This window comes from Neolamprologus brichardi, chromosome 20 (assembly GCF_056152115.1).
Source record: "Neolamprologus brichardi isolate AB-2024 chromosome 20, ASM5615211v1, whole genome shotgun sequence".
NCBI lineage: Eukaryota > Metazoa > Chordata > Actinopteri > Cichliformes > Cichlidae > Neolamprologus > Neolamprologus brichardi.
In genome coordinates, this window is record NC_142123.1 from 8,238,246 (window position 1) to 8,261,569 (window position 23,324).

A 23,324-nucleotide genomic window follows, 5' to 3' on the forward strand; every position below is an offset into this window, starting at 1 on the left:
ATAATGCATAATGTATGACTCATTATTGTAACTTTAAAAAATTTATTAAAAACAGTGATCTGCAGTAAGTATTGTCTAAAGTTGAGTCACAGCTGAATCATGTACAAGCACCTTTAGGAAAGATGAAAATGGACACATGGAAACAAAGGGAAATGTTAACAAAGTAGTGCAGTAGTGATGAGTAATCTCTTACTACATAAGCTGAAGGCTAGAACATAATGAAGGACCACAAACTGCCTGTGAGAATCAACCAAAGCTCAGTGTTACATGCACTGCATTTGAATCACCCAAATACTTGCATTTACATGTTATTAATATGGCACTGGAAAAAATATCAAGTTGCATTAGAAATTTAACAGAGGCAAGATTTTTTTTTTAACAAAATTTTTTATTTATTTTTTTTCCATTTTTAAATCCAGGACAACTTATTCAAGGATAATCAAGGCGAAATAAGCACTAATGTTATATTAGATGTTTTTTTTTCTTCCTTTTTTTTCTCTTTACATTGTGTCAGAGATGATGGTGAATTTTATCAGAACTGGTCAAAGTAAAACAAAACAAAAAGCAAAAAAAGAATATAACAATACATTATTAATTAATTCAATACAATGAAGTGTGGAGTCAATGACGAATAACAATGGCCCAGAAAACATAGGGTTGTTATTGTTTTCACTGCTTCTTCTGTGGTACTGCAATAATCACCAGCACTAATTCAACTCGATCAACAACAGTAGAGGAAGAAACGGAGCCCGCTCACAAAGTTCTGCACCCCAGCCCCCCCAAAGAGGAAACACTCTTTTTTGTTAATTTAAATATTTTATCAAAGCTTCTGTTTTGAATCTTCATAAAATGTTTCTAAAATGTATCTTTTTTTAAACTCTCTTTTTTTTTTTTTGCCTTTTTGAATTAGAAGTTTTCCTTTTCAGGGAAGTTTTTCATCTCCATTTTACCACAGTGTATCCGTTTTTGCAACTGTGGTTGCCTATATGTTGTACCCTTGTACCCCTGTAACCCTGTGTGTGTGTGTGTGTGTGTGTGTCTCCATGGGTTGATGTGTCCTTGGCTGAGGCTTGGAACAACTTTGAGTTGTTTAAGTGCTCACGTGAATGCAAAGCCTGCACATGTGAAGCTCGGTGTCTTTTTGGATGCGTGTATGGAGTGCTTGTGTACTATACGTCCTTACACTGCTTTTACCTGTTTTAGGTCACTGCAGCAAAGGCATTCATACTGAGAGGTTGAAGTTGGCTCAAGCAACAAGGTATGTGGCCTTCAGCTAGCTCTGTATGTGTATATCTAACCAAAGTCAGCTTAACAAGGGGTCTGTTGAGCTGGTTGTGCACGAGGGTGAGCAGACTTAAGTGAGCGTCTCTCAGTGCCTACAGAGATCAGTGAATGTGTGTGTGTGAGATGGAGTGTGTGTTCATACTCTGAGGATTTATATACCTGGAGGTGAGCCAAGTACACTTTCATGCATTTGCACCATCTGTGTAAAGCTTATGAGTCTCTATAGCCACTGCATGATGTGGGAGAGGACATATGTCTGTGTGTCTGTCTGTCTGTATGTGTGTTTGTAGTAGAAGGCACGGAGGGTGGTATGGGAGGCTCAGTCTCTCAGGTCCATGCTGGAGCCAAACAGAGCCACCAGCTGCTCCTCATAGTGGGCGATGTTCCTCTTCATGATCTCCTTACAGGAGCCCAGGAGGCGCTCAAATGCCTGGATGTCTATTACTAAACAGAGAAAGAGAGATGGATGTGAAACACATCTGAGGATTACATTCAGTTGTCACAACACATTTAAACAGTCTAGGAGGGTTACTGTTGAAATGTTTCCCCACATAAAGTTACATATATATATGTAAACACAGGACTTTGTGGATTGGAGGGAATGTAATCATCTCCATCTTAACATCGCAAATACCAAGGGGATGGTTGTGGACTTTAAGAGAGGTAGAAGGAGGACATAACCAATACTGATAACCACCCAGAAGCAGAAGTAGTCTTTAACCACAGATACTTTGGTGTGCAGCTCAACAGGAAGTTGGAGTCATGAGGAATAGATAAGGTTTTTCTGTTTGGGATGTGAGACATTATGTCTGTGCTGAAGCTGCCTGCCTTTGTGATGTAAATTTCCTGAAAAGAATAAATAAAGGATTGGCTTTCCCAAACATCTACATTAGAGGCAATTGCAATGAGTAGAGTTGCGATTAGAATCATCTGAAGCTACCAAGCTGGAAACACATCTCACAAGAACCCCACTTGAACCCCGAGGTCTCCAAAGTACCAGACAAATTCACCTCCATCGGGACAAATGCGAGCATAAGCATTCATCCCGAATGAAACAACAACTTCAGTCATCAGTGAAATGTTTCTGACGCATCATTAATACATTTAGCAGACTGCTTATCTTATCTGTCACAGATGCACTGTGACAGATATACATGTTCATAACAGCACCACAGGCACCAGGGGGCCTTTGAAGTCCTGCTCATCTTTAACAACGGTGGGAGAGTGACAGGAGTACAGCAGACAGCATATGCCGCTGCAGTACGGATTAATGACACTTCCTCTTCTTAAAAGATCAAGCATTTGTTCAAGACAGGCTGGGGTACCGTCAGGGAACAGAAAATACACTGAAATACAAGATGGATAAAAGTGTATACTAACAGTGTATTTATGGTTAACACTAAAGAGGAGTAAACAGGGGAACACAGAGTGGAGCTAATACACCATTAAAAAAATAACAGATGACTGGAAAACTAAATAAAAACCACAGGGATGCTACAAAAACACAACCAGTTATTAAAAAAAAAAAATAATAATCCTGTTCATTTTCAAAACTGAAGAGCTGCTCATACACACTCTGAAGAGCCTGAATTAGTGTACCCACTTTAAAGGCAAAATAATGACACAATGGCCTTCAATAAAAAAAAAAAAAAAAAGGTGATGAACAGCCGGCCGTGAATTAATCAAAATTCAAATGCCACTTGATATCTCAGGCCAAAGTGCTTGTAACAGTGCAATTAGTAGAAAATGAATACCACAGACCTGTTGAAAGGTTGAGTGGTTTAAATACTACTCATTCACAGATTTTATATGATGCCCAACTATATACAAGGGTTACACACATCTAAGTTCCTTATCACTATCCTTGAGATAGCAGGATTGGCATTGATGTCCAAGTATATTTTGTCTTACCCAAACACTTGACATCTCCCACTGCGTAGGCTGAGGCGGCCCGGGGCTTGTTAGTGACCAAGGCCAGCTCCCCGAAGTACTGACCCCTGGTACAGCGTGTTATCTCCACCTCCGCATTGTCTGCGTGGTCTGCCTTCGTCTGCAGGAGAGGGGGGAGGAGAAAAGGGAACAGGATTAAAGGTTAGGAGCCTCAACCCTGAAGCAAGAGGCACTCAGCAGACTGAGCAGACAATCATGATTCCCATAGTTGCTAGGCAAATAGAGGACACGCTTTTGTGTTGTGATGGATTTCAATGGAGAGTGTGGGTTGCTATTGTGCTGTACAGAAATTACCTGGTGAAAGAATATAATCAGGCTTTTGTCTAACTGCATACTGTTAAACCAGTAAGTATGATCCTAAGTTTTCTGCTTATAGAAATGCGCACTGAAAGTACATTCATTCAAAGAAGTTGAGCTTCTTACTTTACTCTTCATCATGATCTTGACCTCCCCAGACTCTACAATGTAGAAACAATCAGCTTTGTCTCCCTGAGGAGAAAGAAAAGACACTTATAAATATAGTGCTCTATATGAATGTAAAGACCTTCAATGCTGCAGCGTGAAACTACATCTGATAAATGCATCTCTCACCTGTGTGATGATACGTTCGGCATCTGTGAACTGCTTTGCTCCTAATACATCAACTAGCTTCATCCTCTCTGTTGCCTGGAAAGAGAGAAGACAAACATTTAAGGGAAAATGGCAATATTGTAGAAGAAATGTGTCATAAATGTTGCAAATACCCCCAAAGCCAATCCCAGCTTATCTCAGATTCATCAATCACATTCTTATACTTTCTGCTGAACTTTAGACTCTTTAATATGAGGGGGTGGGGGGGACCTAAACTGAGTAAGATGAGGCTTATTTCAAACCAATCCAAGTATAACTCACCTCCAGTGATTTGAGTAGGGGCACTGACTCAATGAAACACTCGTACATCCTCCTCTTCTTGGCATTGTTCTTTACAATGAGTCTACGAAATGTAGCACGGTCCTAGGAGAGGAAAAATGTCTCTAATAAACAAATACCTCATATAGAGAAAAAGTCACATTGTTCTTCCTCTGCTTGGCCAGCAGGTGGAGCTGCAGCGGCAAAAGACATTACAAAGCCACTGGTTCCATTCATAGATTACAGGAGTCCATTCTTAACATGCTTCAGCATCACAGCCTATTAAACTGTGTTCAGTCACAGAAACAGCTCCCAGCCTTCACCTCTGGAGACAATTTTCAATGAAAACAGTTTAAACCTGAGCTTTACAGACCCGTACAGGCTGCTATACTATTACAACAGATGTACAACAGCTGAAAGAAACAGTTCAAAGAGGTCATAACTGAAATGTTACTGAAAAACAAAGAACAAAATGGAGTTAGAAATGCTTAAAAATGTGGAGTTTCGTGTAGGTGGTGGCTTTAGAAAAGGATTTAAAGTGGATTATAAGTTCTTACCAGTCCCCATAGCGCTCCGTCCTGGGTGGCTACAATGGTGGCGGCACGTGGCGTGTTGTACATGAGTGCCAGCTCTCCAAAGCTGCCCTTATTGTTATACTGACCCACGCATTTTCCTGATACCACTATGTCATACACACCCCTGGAGAGAAGGCGAGAGAGCGATTGACAGAAGGTTAGAAATAACAAGAAGCCAGCAGCAGAGTCTCAAAGTGAGAAAAGTAGGGCACTTGGACAGAGCTGCAGTTTCAAAGAAAGTGATTTAAGATCTGCATAAACATTTTATGGCTTCTTCCTCTGACTGTGTTCAACCTCTCCACAAGCTTTGAAAAAAATGTACCATTTTAGTTGCTATAAGAGGTTTTTTGATGACAGTCATCACTGATCACCCAAAATGAGTAATGTTTATTAACTACAAAATGGTGTACATGGTTATCTATTTACAGAGCATCTCTAGCCTGTGGATAGGACCGTGATAGTGTGGCACACTTGGTGACTTGTGTTTATTCTTAAAAAGAAAAACAAAACAAAACAACAGAATGCATTGATTTGCAAATCATTTCAATGCTATATTTCAGTAATGTAAGCACATAAAGATGCTGCAATGTTCTGTGAAGCTATCTAAAATGGATTGATGGGCGCGCATAGGTATAACCAGGGAAAACGTATCACTGCAAAAAATACCTGAACTCACTTAATTTGAAGAGCATCTCAGAGAGGAAGTAAAGATGGAGAAGTGTCTATTTCTTTGAGAAATACTGTGTAAGAAGAAGCTCAATAATTTGTAATACATCTCTCAGTGTAATATAACAAGGAAAATCTTTGTTTCCAAGGGACAAGGCTGAAAACTAACAGTGAACAGGCAGAATCATAAGGCCCCGAGGAGGCACAACATTTAAAACATAAAAGATTTTATAATGGAAAAATCAGTGGGTACATACAAGCTCAGGAACACGTGTGAAAAACACTGTCAGCAATGAATAAAAGTGTAAATGACACATCCTCTGGGCACAAGCTCATTTAGGTAGAGAGGTGCCATCAGGACTGCAACATTCAAAATAAGCATCGGCGATTTCTATGGGCTGGAGGCATTAGCTCACATGTTTGTGGACCACCGACTCTGAACAAGCAATGCAAATTTTGAAGTAGTACATGCTGCTGTATCTGTATCAGCCTGACTATAGCAAACTACTTTCTTACAACATTATAGCTCCACAGTAAGAGTGTTGGGGTGATAAACTGATCTGACTGCAGTCCAGAGCTGTCGCTTATTAAAAGCATCTGGTACATTATGAAATGCAAAATACCACAGAGGATTGCCTGAACCGCTCAAAATATTTAGTGAGAATGACAACACATTTCACTATTATAACTCCAACAGTACCATTAGCCATGCTTGAAAGAAGATGTGATTAACAAAAGTCTGAACTTTTCTAAAATGTGGTACTGGCATCAAATTTAAAATGATCATATATTTTTCAAACTCAAGAAAATTCCTCCCTTTTACCATTTTCTGTTTTGTCGTTGTTCTTCTACCAATTAAATGTACTTCAAATGTTTTGCAAATTATTCCATTCAAATTCTTTCATTTTACAAATCCTCCTGTTTTGCAATCCATTATGTAAAAGATTTAATAGCAGGAAAACATGACAGGAAAACAGTTGGATTTGTTATATTATCCCACTGTCTAATAAAAAAAGGTTATAGTGCCTACTTGACTCATTGAGACTAATGCTTCAGTTGAACTCTCCCTCTCTGTCTGCAGGAGGATTAAACCTGGAGTAGGTAATTTGCAGCGTTGTTGCTTGGCAGGATTAACCCCTCATTTTGTAGGCTAGCCAGTCTTCTCATTGGCTGCGTAGAGGGGATAAAACCCTATCGGTGGCGAGTGAGTATTAGCTTACGTCGACTGGATTATCATGACGGAGGGAACAATGATAACCTGTTTCACCAGCTGCCTGAAGTTAAGATGTAGCTACAGATGAGTGAGAAAGTTAAGCAGTGAAGGATCTGGTGGATCTGTTCATTGCAAATCAATGCAAACTTGTTCGATGTGGTCACCTTCATCCTATGGTGAAACCATTCTGCCATTCATAGGGCAAGAGAAGTTAATGAATGGCTTTATGATGTGATTCAAATCCATTGATAAATTAAAATTTAAAATGAATTAAATTTAAATGATAGTAGATATGATATGAGATCTGAAAGCTGTATTAGCATTGCATGTGTTAAATCCTTCTGGTAGAGTTTCATAGATTTGTAGAATCCATGCCAAAGCAGATTAAAGCTGTTGCAAGTTACTTCGACAATTTTATAGCCTCTCTTTTCTTCCCCCCTCTAGACCCATCTGTATGTGTTGTTCACACATTATTCAACAACCAAACAGGTGTGAAACCTGGTGGTCACTGATAAATTTCATGCTTGGATAAATATGTCTGGGTCAATATAAACAAAGAGCCATGATTCTTTCACCACCTCTGTTTCTTCATTCAACCACTAGGAATAACATCACACTAACGTAGTTCAGTGCTTTTGAAGTGTTTCTAGTGTTAAATGTACTTTATTGATAAACTGCAGCAAATGAGAAAGCGACGAGTATATTTGTGGAACTGCTGCTCAAGGACAAACGGATGTTTCTTCCTGCACTTAGGGGATGTGTACATAATTTTTTCTAAGCCCACCCTTGGGCACAGCCTTCAGTGATGTTTAAACTAGATACACGGTGCAAATGCTCAATATCAGTAAACAGAATTAAAAAATTATTTTGGGCACTGAGCTTCACAGTGATTTGAAAATATATAAGACATTACAGCTTTCATGAGAAAAATCCAGGCAGAAGAGAAAGATTACGCAACTTAATGATTTCAAAACTGAAACTTTTAATTTAATGATTACAGTAATAACACTTTAAGTAATCACGGCTGAAAGCAACAATGATCCTTTTTCACATCTTTCACGTCACTCCTCCCATTATATATTTACTCCTCATCCTTGAGGAGCTCTGAAGGATTTCTAGCCACTTCCAGTCTTAGAGGCTTTAGAACTGACTGTCTATGATTTTGTTAAGTGGACATTTACCATATAGTGGCACACACGCCAGCTACACAAACCCATTTAGTTATGCCATTCAGAATCAGCTGACAGCAGAAACAGACCAATCTGTTTAAGCTGATTAATAATACGACACCATAAGGAAAGCAGGAGATGTCTATAATATAAATATGCGTCAGTGACATAAGAAAAAGATTAAATGGGAAACAAGCAATGTTGCTTTATCCTATTATGTTCACTGCTTTTCTTTTCTGTTTATCCCTTCGTCTCTCTGTGTGTCCATGTTCACACCCTGCCCTGCTCGTGACATTAGCTGCCACCTACACTTTGCACAGGCTAGGAAAAAAACCACAGGATAGTATATGATCAGGCAGGCATGCTGCTCATAAAGGTCACTGCATGTCTCATGTACAGGGAGCACGCTGTGTTTAAAAGTGTTTATGCAGATGAAACGATAGCACACGAGTGGAACTACACTGCTGTACTGCACTGATATGAGCCATGCCAAGAATGAACTGAGGCCAGGGTGGGACAAACGTTGGCAGGCCACCAGAAACACAGTGGGAAGTCTGTTCTTTCTTCAGTGGTAGAGGTTAAAAACTGACATCTTGAGGTCAGGCTTTTTTCAGTGCAAGTAATCCCTAAGTCATTCTTAAGTAATCACTTTGGTTAGAGTAATGTAAGCAACAAAGAGATGCTATATCCTACAAGAGCACTGTAGTCTTCGAGATCACCATGGAAACCTTTCAAGTTGCAGCTAACATTTTAAAGTACAAAACTCTTGAAATGAACTTAAAATGTTTGTATTTCACCAAGGCCTGAGAAAGTTACCGCAGCAATCAGCACAACTTCCTGCAGACAAATGAGTAATTATAATTTTCCAATCACAATGTGTTAATTTTTCCATATTAAATATAACGCAGAGGATATATTTAATGCAAATTAACTTTAACCTGGCGTGTAAAGACCTGTGAACGCACCATGTGTTTACATTAACAATACAGCAGGTGAAATACACAGCTCCACTAATACCATAAACACAGATACACACACCTGTCAAACCTGAACAATGCACAAACCCAAGCCCAACTGTTATGACCAGCAGTCACAACTTATTTACTGATTTCTAAAATAACAGCCGTGCTTTTTTAAACTACCTTCTACTCATTTCTTAATTACCATAATATACTTTCCAAGTGATATCACTATGTCAGATCTAGTTGGCAGTTGTTTAGGATGTAATGGAAGGATTTATTGTTTTATACTTTAGGAGGCTCATAATTGTCTGACTCTTTTCCATACAGACTGATGCTACATTATGATGCAGGAATATGGCCCTGCATTGGTTTAAATAATACAAATGTATATTGTCTGGTCTTTCAGTATAATATAATAAACTCAAATATACAAAACAGGAACTCTGGTCATCACAGTCTTTTGCAACAGTTATGCTGTAAAACACCATCACTGGTCTTTTTGCCATCCAGCCTAGCCTAAATAAACAGGCTGTATTTGAATAAACAAACAGTCCCAGTTTTAATGATCTGACACGGGCATCTGCTTCTTACCTCTCTATGACATAGAAGTTGTCTCCATCGTGTCCCTGGTCTATGACGTGCTCCTGAGGCTTAACAATCAACTCAAACATAGCGTCCAGCACCTGTGAGAACTGCTCCTTCATACGGGAACAGAAAAAGGATGTCAGCCACAAATGAGGAAGATGAGTAACAGGGAAAATATATTTTGTGTGCGCATGCGCTTGTGCATCAATAATTTCAGTTAGCTTCTGTGTGTGTGTTGCTCCTGAAGGGAGACGAGATGACATTTAATTATCCCATCAGGGAAATGGTATTAGAAAATACACAAGGGAAAGGAAGAGGACCATTTTTGAGTCCACAATACAATATTGTTTTTCACAATGTCAGATTTACCCCAACAGCAAATGACTTTAAGAAACATAATTTACCTGTGCTGTTTATGTGACCCAAACAACACAGTAATTCATTGCACACACAAACACCACAAGTAGTAATATAGCATTATTTGCATGTAACTCTACTGCACTGTACCCTCTCGATGCTTCAGATTTAGTCTTTGCAAGGTGGATAAAAAAATGTTTGAGTATTTTACGTATCTCATAGCATGCAGGAAACCTGAATAAACAAATGGGGAAAGTTAATAATAAATATTGTTTCATGGCCTCACTGACAGGTTTAATGAGGAAGGCATCCCTTCAGGAATCATTCTTTGTTCAACCTTTTTTTTTTTTTTTTTTTTTTTTTTTTAAATAGTTTTATCCATTGCTAACCATCCGTGTACACATCTCTTCCTGTTTTGTTTTGTTTGTTTGTGTGACTGATTTACTTGATCTAGTGTTTTGAAGAGTAGGATGTCTCGGCAGGCCTCTTGCAGTCTGCAGCGCTGTTCGTCTGTTTTTGGGTGAACCACTCTGGGTTCAGTGTCCTCGTCATCCTCGTCTGGGTTTAATGGTTCCGCACACACTACAGACAAAGAAATCCAGGTAAAAAATACAGTATTCTACTACTCTTTCAGAGTAAGCATTAAGCCACTTCAACCAAAAACATAATTACAGTACGGTGCAAAAGTTTGGACCCATCCCCATTCATTTATATTTTGTTAGGAAAATGGGAAATACATGCAGTGATTTACTGAAACAAGCAAACATACATGGAAATATTCTTCAATACAGCCTGAACTCTCTTATGCAATTTTTCTTGTATTTTTTTTTAAGTAGTCTTCAAGGATAGTTCTCCAGGCTTCTTGAAGGACATTCAAAGCTCTTCTTTAGATGTTGGCTAACTTTTGTTCTGTTTTCTGTCAAGATAATCTCACACTGCTTCAATAATGTTCAGGTCCCAAAGCTACTGTGACTGATGGCATTGCACTATGGGATTTTGTATCCAGGGATGCTTTTACTCCATTGGAAGTCTGTTTGGGATCATTGTCATGCTGAAAAATTAATCTGTTACTAGACACTTTATCTGTTTTGATTTTATATACTGTTTTGTTTGTTAGTTTGCTTGTTTTAATCAATTTTAAATCATTGTTTTTGTTTCTAATATATATGTAAAGCACTTTGAATCACCTTGTTGTTGAATTGTGCTATACAAATAAACTTGCCTTGCCTTTCCAAATAGTATTGTATGCTGCATCAAAATCTGATGGCATTTTTCGTGATTCTTCATAACTTCTTGTCCATTTTGACAAGACCCAACACCTCTGGCTGAAATGCAGCCTGAAACCACTATAAAGCCTTCACCGTGGTTTAAATATGGCTGCAAACTCTCACTGCTGCACCTTTTTCCTGTCCTCCTGTCTACATGTCTGCAACGATTTTCAGTCCTGTTCTTGTGGAATGTGGCATACCTCAGCCTTTTCTCCACATCTACCTTAACCTCCTAGGACCTGGCGCCCACATATGTGGACATCACATTTTGGGATGTCTAGACCAAAATAATACATTTTGCTCTTCAAGGGCCTGATATCCACTTACGAGGACATTATACTGCCACTGTTCTATCAAAATTTTAAACGAATGTCCTCCTATGTGGATCTCATTTCTCTCAGAAACAAAAATCAGGTAAAAAAAAATAAATAAAAAAAAATTAAAAAAATTGGAAATTCTTTGTTTTTACATTCATCAGATCCCAAAAGTCAAATCAAAGAGAAATTAAAAATGCATGCCATGAAAGATTTCGGGTCTTAGGAAGTTAAGAATGGCTTCAGCACAGCCATTATTCTACTGAGACTGTTTCAGTGAATACTAGATGGATCAACTAAAAGAAAAGCATCTTTCAGGCCATGTGTCAGGTTTTTGCTGGATTTTTTTCTTGTAAGGACATGACTTTCAGGTATTGTTCATCTGCTGGAGACAGTTTTGTTGTTTTGTTTTTTTATTTTAGGGCTGCCCCTTCTTTTCAGCCAATAGCTTCTTTGTTGATCACTTTGTTAGTGGAAAACAAATACAATTTCATGCCTGCGTTATTGCTAGGATTTTTTGTAGATTTAACTACAGAAATGGAAACAAATTATGTGGTATTATGGCTTGTTTTGTTATGTGTAGAAGCAACACTGGTTCATCGTTGAATTAAGTAGGGTTTTTTTTTTTAACTCCTTAATGATTCATATGTTAGTGTCAAGTCTTTAAAAAAGATTGCTATGAGAAAGGTCAGATGTGAGTGAGTGTAACAGCAGCCAATATAAAGACCTTTAGAAAGCCTGGAGAATTATTACTCAAGACAAAAAAAAAAAAAAAGAAAAAACTGAAGGAAGTCTGGCTGCTTGGCAGCAAAATATAAACAAAATAAGGGGGCTCAAGAGTTTTGCATAGCACTGTATAATAACTTCACCAAGCTCTAAATAACCAGGACAAGAAGGCATACAAAAATGTAATAAGATTGTTATAAACATACCAAAAACTTGCCTTAAAAACCTTGTCAAAAATACACTACTCTGTCCCTTACATTGTAAACTGGTAAGCTAATTTACTAATTTAACTTCAAAATGAACCACTCTTAACAGCCCAGAGTCCATTCAACAAAAAGTGTGTGTATGTAAGATAATTATGTTTGTAAGATAATTCAATTTTCTCACATTCTTCTGGATAAGGAAAAACAAACAAATGTTTCTACACACAAGCGTAGGGAAAGAGAGGACGTCACTATTTATCTGTTTCCTCCACCTCTGTAGAGAGAGACACCACTTCTCACAAAACACATTGATGCCTCCGTGTGTGTGTGCAAGAGTAGAGTCTTCTCTTCCAGCAGTCATAACAATGATGTCTGGTGCAGTGTGATCTCTAGAGAGTCAATGTGCTAACTCATTTGTTTCAGTTTAAGAAATAAATATGCAAAAGTGTGAGTTTCAGTGCTCTTCAGTTTAGAATATGGTAGTTAATTAGGAGTGAGAACACAATCTTAAACAATGAGGCATCACACCCACAAAGGTAATGGACATATTGGATCATCCAAATAGGTTATTCCTTACTTTTTCTGCCCCAAAATACAAGTGTTTGGACCAAACGCTGTATTATTTAAAAAAGAAAATAATGATGATAAGTGCATTTTTTGATTTAAAGCACAGTTTAAAAGCTCCAAGGCTGAATTTTTTGTTTAACACTTTAAACTACGTCATCAGAAATTCCTTTACTTAGCACGTCCTTGGAAAGCGGCCCTCTCCCCCCAACTATTTGTTCTTGCATTAGAGCGGACAGAAACTCTGAGCAGATCCTCATATTAACTGCTACAATACAAAGCAGGACTCTCATAATATCACTGTACAGAGAGGATATTTTGATTTATAGTGCCAAGCCACAACAAACGATCTTTGTTTAATTAACTTATTTGGAAGTGTTGTCGGACACTGCACTAGACGGTCTGAAAGCAAAATCATGCCTGTTACTAAATGAACCACAGACCAGTGGTTTAATATCACAAAATAATCTAATTATTAAGGAATCCTAATTACAAGACAATGCCAAGAAGGTTTTAGGCAAACATCTTTGTATCTAAATAACAATCTCCTTGTGAAATTAGTCACATATTAAGTTTTGGATGCTACACCTACCTAGCCATTTAGAAAAGTAAAGAGTAAATGCTTTTGTGTAACTATTGGATGACATCATTACACCTTTTCTGGACAGTATTCTACTCCCTTTTCTTCTCTTATTCATTTAAGGGCAGACTACACCTTTATTTTTAATGAAACACACGGACAACGCATTTCTTTGGATTTTGGCTGCCTTTTAGATATATTGCAAAATCTGATCGTAGTATTCTGGGTTCATAATTTCATCAATTTTGACAAGATCCTCAACAGCACTGACTGACGTGCAGCTTGAAAAGCATGACAGGGCCTCCACCATGTTTTACAGATGGCTGTAGACATTGTTGAACCTCTTTTTCCTTCTCCATCAATACCAACAGAAATTTTAAACAAAAATTTCAAATTTGGATTCATCACGCCATAAGACCTGTCCCAACTGACTTTCAATCCAGTTCTTGTAAAATTTGGGGATTCGTGGGATATTTGTTCATCTGGTGTAAGTTGTTGTTTGTTTTTTTGTGTGTGTTATTTAAGGCCTATAACCTCTTCCTTTATCCTTCACTTCTACAGTTTTCCAAATAGCTCTAAACCCATTTTCAAACTGTTTTCTTTGGGATTTTTTTTAAAAGATTAAACTTTTTAAACAACTGGAGCAAATTTGTTTTTGCAACAGCCTGTTAGTAACAAATTGCCTCAGGATACAATTGAAAATTGATTGTCTGCTATGTGTAGATACAGGACTGATTCATTCCTGAGGGATTTCTAGGTAGGAAAAGAGAAAAAAAAAGAAAAGCATCCTGTGTAAAAGGTCAGGTACATACGTTGGACTAAAAATGCGTGAAAAAGCAGCTAAACTCCAAAGAAAACCTTTGAAAGACCTTCAAGGGGAGCTTAAGACTTTTGCAAAGAACTGTATATCACAACCAAAATGCCAAAAAAATAAAAAATGAAGCCATCATTGAATATACATACAAATGCCTGAAAAGGAAAACTACAAACATGAGCCTTCGTTTCTGAAGAATCTTTGCAGTGACATCTCTGGGAAACATTTCGAGGAGCACAGTGACGCTCCATCTTTGTTGCTATATTAAAGCAATTCTTCCTCATGGATCAGAAGGGATCATCGTGTCTTACAACATTACCACAACAAAGGTTGTGGCACCACACAGTATCTTTGTCAACAAAGAATATTTGAACAGTTTTGTTTACCAAATCATAGCAACAAGGACCTCTGGGCAGCAAAATGTCATTGTTCTAAATTAGCTTTTAAAAAAAGAAAAGAAAAAACAAAGAAAATAAAGTTGCTAAAATGTGCCTTTTCTGTTAAAATGTGCAATTTCTCCAAGGAAACCATAAGACTGTGGTAAAGACAGCAGGTCAGTAATGATAAAACAGCAGTGCAGATAAACATCAGGGGACACACCCAGAGCCTAATCAAAGTGCAGCGCTCTGTGACGGCTGACGACATTCAGCCACTCGTGTAAACACTACAGAAGTATGACGGAGCGTGAGAAAACAAGAGCACAGTGCACACCAAACCACAGACGCTAAAGCACAAAAACAGAGACGAGGCAGACGCACAAGACCCAAAACACCACAGTGAAGCTTCTTAACACTGTTGTACATTTGTGACGTGCACAAATACAGTGATTACCCCCCCCCCAAAAAATGCCTAAACACCGTTCTACTGCAAAAGCAGATACTAAGCAGCCCCACAGGCACGCACACACACAAATAAACTGTTGGTAAGCTGTTTTGGCAGTGATGTATGTAATGTCACCAAAGGTGTGGTTTACACTTGGGGGACATGACGTCAAACACACGCCGGTGAACTTACCTGACACTCTCCTGTTGAATCTGCTTGGTGGTGGAGCTGTGAACAGACAGAAAGAAAGAATTATGTTTCAATGTGGTGACATTTAATACAATTTCATAATTATATGGAAGAAAAAAAATCCATATAACTATTTTGTGCTCTGAACAGACTGTGTTCATAATTGAAGGAGATTGGACAAAAGGTAGACAGACAGAAATAATGAGACTAAAAGTGGGACACATTCAGAGATGCAGGTGGGCAAGAAGATTTAGAGAGAAACCAAGTGCAACCAGGAGAGATTTAGGCTAAGAGATATGAGAATGCAACAAAGAGCATTTTCAGATTAGCACAGTTATCAGTCTCTTTATACACATTAATGAGCAGTGACTAAAGACACCAGCATACACACACACACAAACTTTCCCTGAGCTGAAGAGATGCATTTTTTCATGACTACAAAGTGGAAAAATAAAGTAAAAGTTGATCACCAAAAACAAAACAAAATAGAGTTATGAATGTATTAACAAATAACTTAATAAGGAAGTCTCAGATGCATGTTTACAAGTAAAACATTTCTAACTAATCGTACGTGTAATTAAGGTTATGCTGGAATAAAATCCAGCTGACAGATCACATTACATGTAATAATCATTTGGTTGCCTAAATAAGCAACACAATTTTTCCCCCCCAAGTGTCGACAGGTTTCTGTGTTCAGAGGTTTGCGGTTTGTTTATATTTTGTTTCGACAAGACGACTTGTATGCACGCCAGTGTAGCCAGCTTCAAGCTGCTGCAAAGCACTGTTTGGATGCACAGATGCTGCTGGGGCGCTGTTAACATTTTTGAGCCGCCAGGGTAGCACATGTGATCTGTCTCTGCTTTCAAAATCAGCTTTCAAGGACTCAAAACAGCATGCACCTCCACTACCAGTATGTAACGGTAATCGCTGCAGATCAATGCAATGTGATGAAGAAAAAACAAAATATGAGGCGGCATGATGTGTTTTTCTGAGTTCTGCTCATCCCAGATTGGGCAATAAAAAACAATGTATTCCTGAAACCCAAAGCTAAACACATTGTACTCTGTACAAACTAAACAAACACTGAGCCAAATAATGGTCAATGCATTTGCATTAATAACTGCATATTTACAGAGATGCTTATCAACTTGCGTCACGTTCATTCAAGTGGATGGAGTGCACTATGAACTCAGATTACAATACAGTTTCAGATGTGACATGTGTAAAATAAAGTGGAGCAACCCTTCTTTTATTACACTGCGCTATAATTTATAAATAAGATCAATTGTGAAAAAGTCCCTTTATGGTGTCAATCATGATACAAGGAGCAATAAAACAAGAAATGGACTTTGCCTTCAGTCTTGATTAAAACACCTAGTAAAGGCCTTTCTCCTTGGGGACACCAATAAACTTGCATGTATTAATGCTGGACTCTTTATCATGCTACAAACGAGCTATCCACAGTGCATACCAGACATGAAAAGTAGGGTTGTAGTCTTAGAGTTAACTGGGTGAGACTACAGCCTGAAACTGTAGTTTCGAGTGTAAGCTGACCATTTGGGCATGGAGCAGCTACACTCACTGCTGGTGCTGCCCCTTTTTGTTGTTTTTTTTGCTTTGGGTTTTTTTTCTTCAGACTTTTCCCAGCTGAGCCACAGGAATACTTGCCAGGAAGCCATCCTTTTGCTCACAATCTTTTCTCCTGGCTTTATGGCCTCTCAAGATCAAGGACCGGTGAGGCCCTGTGGCAAAGAAATTATTAACAGGGCAATGAGCTCTTAAAAGGAAATAAAACAGCATTAACATTTCTAGCCGTTATTATTCAGAGTTTGGACAGTAACACATTAATTTCCTGTGTTACTTTGATAGTTGATTATACAGGAGCTGGCTTTAGCCAATGTTAGTAACAACATTAAACCCAAACACAGGAAAAACATCCTACCTAAATCAAGGAATGTTTCCTGGAAATGTTTCAACAACAACTATAATCAAGTTTAATATCTGGTCATGATTTCAAGTCCTGCGCACTTGACAAAAGAAGATTTTCAGAGTTATGGCAGCCCGGAAGAACACAGCTGGGTATAAATAGATAGCAGTGTAGATGATATGAACAGTGAGATGACATATGTACAGTGAAACAATGTATCAGCAGAGAGTGTGTGTGTGTGCGTGTGTGTGTGTGTTAGTTATGGCTGGGAAGTATATCTACTTTAGTGCATTGATAGGTTTTCAAATGAGATACAAAATGAGACAATATCACTTCTATCTAGACAAACTAAAGTTGGTTACATAATGTGTTTCTTCGGTAAAGCCAGTGCAACAGCTGTGCCCTCGAGTTTGTATGTGCTTGTGAGTATTTAAGTCTGTGTGCAACATGGCCTTCATTTACGCGCGCAGAGGGTAAGTTTGAGGTTCTAAACACCTGCTTTCTAGCAGTGGGCTGTTACAAGCCAGCGTGGGTATGGTTCACGGCTGAAATACAGATACACACACAGCATGTGTCTCTTGCTACCTTATTACCATCCTGTCAGAGCAAATTAGATCTGGACTGTGAAGACAGGAGCTTGGGGAAAACTCACATACACACACCACTTTACTGCAGTCATCTGGGAATATGGAGAGGGTTTAACAATGCCTGCTCTCTCTGGAGATCAGGCTTACTTTGGCTCAACAGATAAAGCCATAGAGGGGTCCTAGTTAATAGTACACTGACATCTGTGTCACATCCAAGAGTAAATGATACACAAGTGTGCGTGTGTGTGTTAGCTCTCACATATATACCAGATAATCAGGTTCTTGTGATCTCCTTTGCTTGAAATCTGGATCTGCCTGCTTGCATGTTCAGTTTTAATGCCATGCATGAGTAAAAGAGTGTCGGAGCCTCCCATAAAAGTTACAAGCCCAACTGAAGCAGTTCTTGGCAGATTATGATTTAACCATTCAAATAAAAGCAAAAACATAGCTCTTGAAGAGGCTCTACACAAAGCAGAGGCAGATAATCTTGTGTTTTCTCATAAAACTGGGTGGGTAATGTTAATGAACATTAGCCAAAACAGGAAGTAGATTAATTTTCATTTTGCCAACACTAATGCATGAAGTGTGTGTGTGTGTGTGTGTGTGTGTGTGTGTGTGTGTGTGTGTGTGTGTTTGGGGGGGGGGGGGGGGCTCATAAATACAGATAAAAAATCCAAAAGTAGTCTTTCTATCTACAAAAAGGGTCACTGTTTTGTTTATCACATAAGCAGTCAGTGGTGACACAGAATGACACTGATATCCTATTTCCCTTATTTAACAGGGAACCTAATATATTTCATGTGAAATTTGAAGAAAATCTCAGTCCGGGCACCTAACTTATGTCTTACAGTAGTGATGTCAGTATGGCTTCATAAATGCACACTGTTTTCTATATTGGTAATTACTGTGATGAGCTTTAAAAACATTTTATTGATTTTTACAAGCTACAATGGGAAAGTCTAACAACACTCTGACTTCAGATGTGTCGTCATGCAACCAAAGTCAACAAGTCTTAGCTTCACAGAGAGCAGTAGTATACTTTTTGCCCTTTTTTCACATGTTTAGTTGTTCCTCCACCTCTTTCACTGGAAATCATGTCCATAAGAAATGTGGTCAGCACACAGCACTCGAGGTGAAGCCTGCAGAAAAGCAAGGCTGGAAAACAACCCACCCATTAGTTCAGGGTTAAAATTAAATGGTCTATCACTGACTAAGTGTTCTTGAATAAACTAGAATACTGTTTTCTATAACTAACAAGATGAATATGTGCTGTAGTTAACTTAGACATCAATGCTAAACATGCTAAAATCCATAACAATGTACTATGCCTTTAACACATATGCACATAGCACTAACATTCTTCCATCAGTGACCTCAGGTTCACCTGCTCATTCATCTATCAGCCCTTCTTCCATAAGAGCTTGGTAGGTCTGAAGATATACAATTTGTGATACACTGAACGAAAAGCATAACATAAGCTGGTTTCTTAAAAGAGGTGCATTGAGAAAAATCCCGACACCACCTGGGAAGATTTAACTTCAGCGTAACCTAATTTCTACCCTTTCCCAAACACTTTTCTCTCCCTTCAGCACAATCCCCATTTCCCTTAAGCGCTACCATTCACCCACCAACAGGGAGGACACATTCCAAACTGCTTAAAATGATTTGTTTTGATCCGACTCAAACTCACGAACAGGTCTGATTGCTGCAGGTACCACAGGCAAGAGGCACAAAGACGAGAGAGGGGGGAAAAAAAAATAAATAAATAAAAAAAAAAAAAAAAAATAATATATATATATATATATATATATATATATATATATATATATATATATATATATATATATATATATATATATATATTTATATTTATTCTCACACAGAATTTAAGATCCACACATAGACCACAAAAGGCCATTCTTGGAAACACTGATGTACTTTGTTCAGCAAAAAGCTGCTATAATGCCCACCTCACTGCTGTTTGACTGAATACATGCAGACAATACTTTGTTTTACGGCTGTTGTCTGTACTTTTGCCCTTTACATTTAAAGCACACACTGATTTCCGGACCACTGTTGCTTAGGTTTCACATACGTGTTTAGGGTTCACATTCTTTTATATGGTCTATCTAAAAGACTAACTAATCACATATTTTACAAGTTAATACTGTCCTCCTCCATGATTTTACTGTATCCTCAAATGGTGCCTAAATTCTTTTTGGGTTTTTTGGTGTTTTTTATTTAAATGCAAAAGATTGATTCCCTCTTCTTAGAGTCCAGAAGTTTTCAAAGGCTCATCTAGTTTCTTTTGGGCAGAGACAAGTCCATAAGAGTTGCTTTTAACCTCCTAAGACTCGAACTCTTCCATGGCATGAATTTTTAATTTCTCTTTGATATTTGGGCATATTGGGACCCGATGAATGTAAAAACAAAGAATTACCAGATTTTTTTTAAAACCTCATTTTTGTTTCTAAGAAAAAATGAGAGCCACATATGAGGACATTCATTTAAAATTTCGATAGAACAGTGGCACTATAATGTCCTCGTAAGTGGATATCAGGCCCTTGTACAGCTAAATTTAGTATTTTGGTCTAAATAACCCGAAATGTGATGTCCACATATGTGGACACCAGGTCCTAGGAGGTTAAGTTCCCATTGGTTGTCTGTGTCCCCTGATTGTAAACAGTATACTGCTTGATTCCATATAACACTGAGGGCTCTGATATATTTAGCGCTGCCCTGGGATTACTGCTGCTGTGATACTGCAACCATATTTCAGTGCTGCCATGAAGGTTGCACTGAAATGACAGTGGTATGAGGAGCTACACCCGCAGGATCTTATCACAAACTGCTGATCTGCAGCAGTTCACATAAGTGATGATCACTGCACTGGCGATCTGCTGCTGCACTGTGTTTACTTCAGAACAGACCATTTTAATGCGATATAAAGTCTGGGCAGTGACGTGAACAGTGAGATGACTTTTCTCTGGTGCTGTGGTTTTTTAGAGCTATGCACTTCACCACCATGTGTGTCAAACTGCAACCAAAGTCAACAAACGAAACAGCAAGTAGACGTGGATCTTTCGGGGTGATTTAGGTGCAGTGTTGAGGTGAGAAACAATTGTGCTGCAGAAATCTTTTCAGCCCCACCCCCCAAAAAAATCTGAAAAGTAGATCTCTAATATTTAAAAATAAATCTACTCTAAAAACCCATCAACTCTGGTCTGATGACTTTGCTGATCAAGTGTTCCAGTGTAGCCAGTAGATGTTTGGATAATTTTCAAATGTCCATGCTAATGGCTAAGAAAAAAAAAGTATATCTAAACCTTAACTGTAAAATAGTTTGTTTACAATAGTCAGTTTAAAAGTGATTTGGGTACTGTCAGTCTGCAGAGTCCTGTTCTGTTAAAAGGATGTAGATATAATAAAATTGTGTGTGCACATGCTTTTATGCATTTCCAGTGTGTGGGTGCATAAGGCTGCGCATGCAAAGCGTGAAGTGCTCTCCCTGCAGTCATGTGGCTGAGGGGGTTGGGGGCGGGGTAGGGTGGTGGTGGTGGCGGTACCAAGTGTACGCCTGAAGTTGCCTTGGCAACCTAACACAAAGAAGATCTCATTGCCATAACAACACAACCCCCTTCACAATCTCCCCCCCCCACCCCCCCCACCCCCCCACCCCAAACAATCCAGCTCGTAACAAGTAGAAGAGCACCCCCCTCCTCGTGTTTTTTCCATTTCTCTCCATCCCTCCCTATACTCCCACGCACAGCTATAACAGCATTAACAGATGGAGGGAAGAGTAAAATAGAGAGGGGACCACAGAGGAAGAAACAAAAACACCAGAAGGGGTGATAGAGTGATTCTGACTGTGGAGGGGGAAACAAAGTGAAGGAAAAAAAGAAAAAAAGACTATAAAATGCCCTGATGGCATTTGATGAGTGATGACTATTGAGCTACCTTGTATGACTATCAATACAGAAAAGGAAAAAAGGAAGGAAAAAAAGAGAGCACCCTGACTTGAGACTGTGCATAAATACAGGAAGTGGGCAAACCGATATGAGGGGGGGGGGGAGAGATTCCCTGCTTGGTGTTTTCTATCGATTTCCCTTGCAACCTTTCTCAGTGTGTAACTGTCTGCTCAGCCCATCGATACATCATTCAGTTAGCTGGAGGAGACCAAATGAGGTATTTAGCCACAAGATGCTTCAAATTCCAGTTCTGCAGCGTTTGCTTCAACAACAGGCCTACTAGGTGATGACGCTAATAAGACTGACAAGTTTGAGAGATACAGTTGAAGAAAACACAAAAGACAGATCTGCTACAGTTAACAAGGAATAAATGAGCCCCAACTTAAACTAAGGAAGCAGTGCTGGCTTTCAAAGCGAAGTGCTACAAGAAAAAAGTGACAAGTTTGGATTTGTCTGGTATTAGCTGCTAACACCTCCTAGTTTCTGTTTAACCACTCTTCCTGGAATAGTAACACTGAAATGGAGGAAATTTTTGGCTTTTAAAAGACCGGGTCAGTCCATTACATTAGCCATCCTGGCAGAGAGTCAAACACCATTTAGAGTCTTCAATCTATTAAACAGAATGAGTCTGGCAGAATAAAATAGTGACGGGGACTTAGGGCTGTTCGATATAACGATATATATCAGATGACGATGTAAAAACGTCTATCGGTTCAATTTACGCTATCGTTTGTTTCGTGGTGTCGCAAAATAAACTGTTTATAGCAATATTTTTTCATTATTTTGATGGTCACTGTAGTGGCTATATTAATTTCTTAAAGTTCTCTCTCTCTTTTATATTTAATATAACCACACTACAGACAGACAAGTGTTTGTTTTTATGCATTGTCGTTAGCAACAACAGCGGTAAAACCACCGCGTGTCCACTTGTTCCACATAAACCTTTCACAATAAAGCTCAAGATCCTGTTGAGACTTTTCAAAATAAACTGAATCACGTGAAAGAGCAGATTATTTACAGATGAGAAGCAAAAAAGAGCCCTCAGGTGCTAAAAAATAAACCTTAGACGTTAGAACAGGCTTTTCCCCGCAGCACGCTGTGTAGTAAATACTCAAAGAAAACGGCGGCCGTTAAAACTTATGTCTAAAAATGTATAGTTTCATGCATCAGTTAAAACACTCGACTCCAGGTTTGCAACGCCCAGCTGGAAACACTTCACGCAAGTCGAGCTGCCCGAGATTCACAGAATTTACATAAAATGTTACATTTTTGTGATTTATATCGTTATCGGACAATAGATGTCTTAATATCGGGATATGAGATTTTGGTCATATTGCACAGCCCTACGGGGACTTGATCGTGCTTGGCATGTATGTGCTGCTGGCAATTTTTCAGAACAACACTGAAAATAGACTATGTGTGACTATTTGACACCCTTTATTAAATTAAGAAAATTTACCTTAAAGTCTAACCCTAACTCAAGTTTAAAAAATTATACACATGCACAGGTCCTATTACGGGAGGGGGAAGACCATTATTTTGCCAGCATAAAAAAACATAAGGGGTAGTGGTTGACTCATTCCAAGCATCAGGGTGCAGCTGAAGAAGTGTAATGATTGATTGCTTTTTCATCTCTAATTCCACAGTAGCAACTCCCAATTACTGAGAAATTTGTATAGTTTCATCCCTACAACTTGGCTGAACCTGCAAAAA

The 23,324-nt window shown here is 38.6% G+C and overlaps 1 protein-coding gene across 2 annotated transcripts in view; it reads right to left on the reverse strand.

The window, feature by feature from the left end:
* Positions 1-367: 367 nt before the first annotated feature.
* Positions 368-23,324, reverse strand: part of prkar2aa (protein kinase, cAMP-dependent, regulatory, type II, alpha A) — a 44,769-nt gene continuing 21,812 nt past the window's right edge. For both annotated transcript variants that reach the window (XM_006785394.3, XM_006785393.3), the window contains exons 3-11: positions 15,133-15,168; positions 10,095-10,231; positions 9,299-9,405; positions 4,680-4,821; positions 4,126-4,227; positions 3,826-3,900; positions 3,658-3,723; positions 3,196-3,334; positions 368-1,728 (exon numbers count right to left, since the gene is read on the reverse strand). In XM_006785394.3, coding sequence (XP_006785457.1) covers positions 1,604-1,728; positions 3,196-3,334; positions 3,658-3,723; positions 3,826-3,900; positions 4,126-4,227; positions 4,680-4,821; positions 9,299-9,405; positions 10,095-10,231; positions 15,133-15,168 — 929 coding nt within the window. In that variant the 3' untranslated portion in view covers positions 368-1,603. The remainder of the gene's footprint in view (positions 1,729-3,195; positions 3,335-3,657; positions 3,724-3,825; positions 3,901-4,125; positions 4,228-4,679; positions 4,822-9,298; positions 9,406-10,094; positions 10,232-15,132; positions 15,169-23,324) is intronic.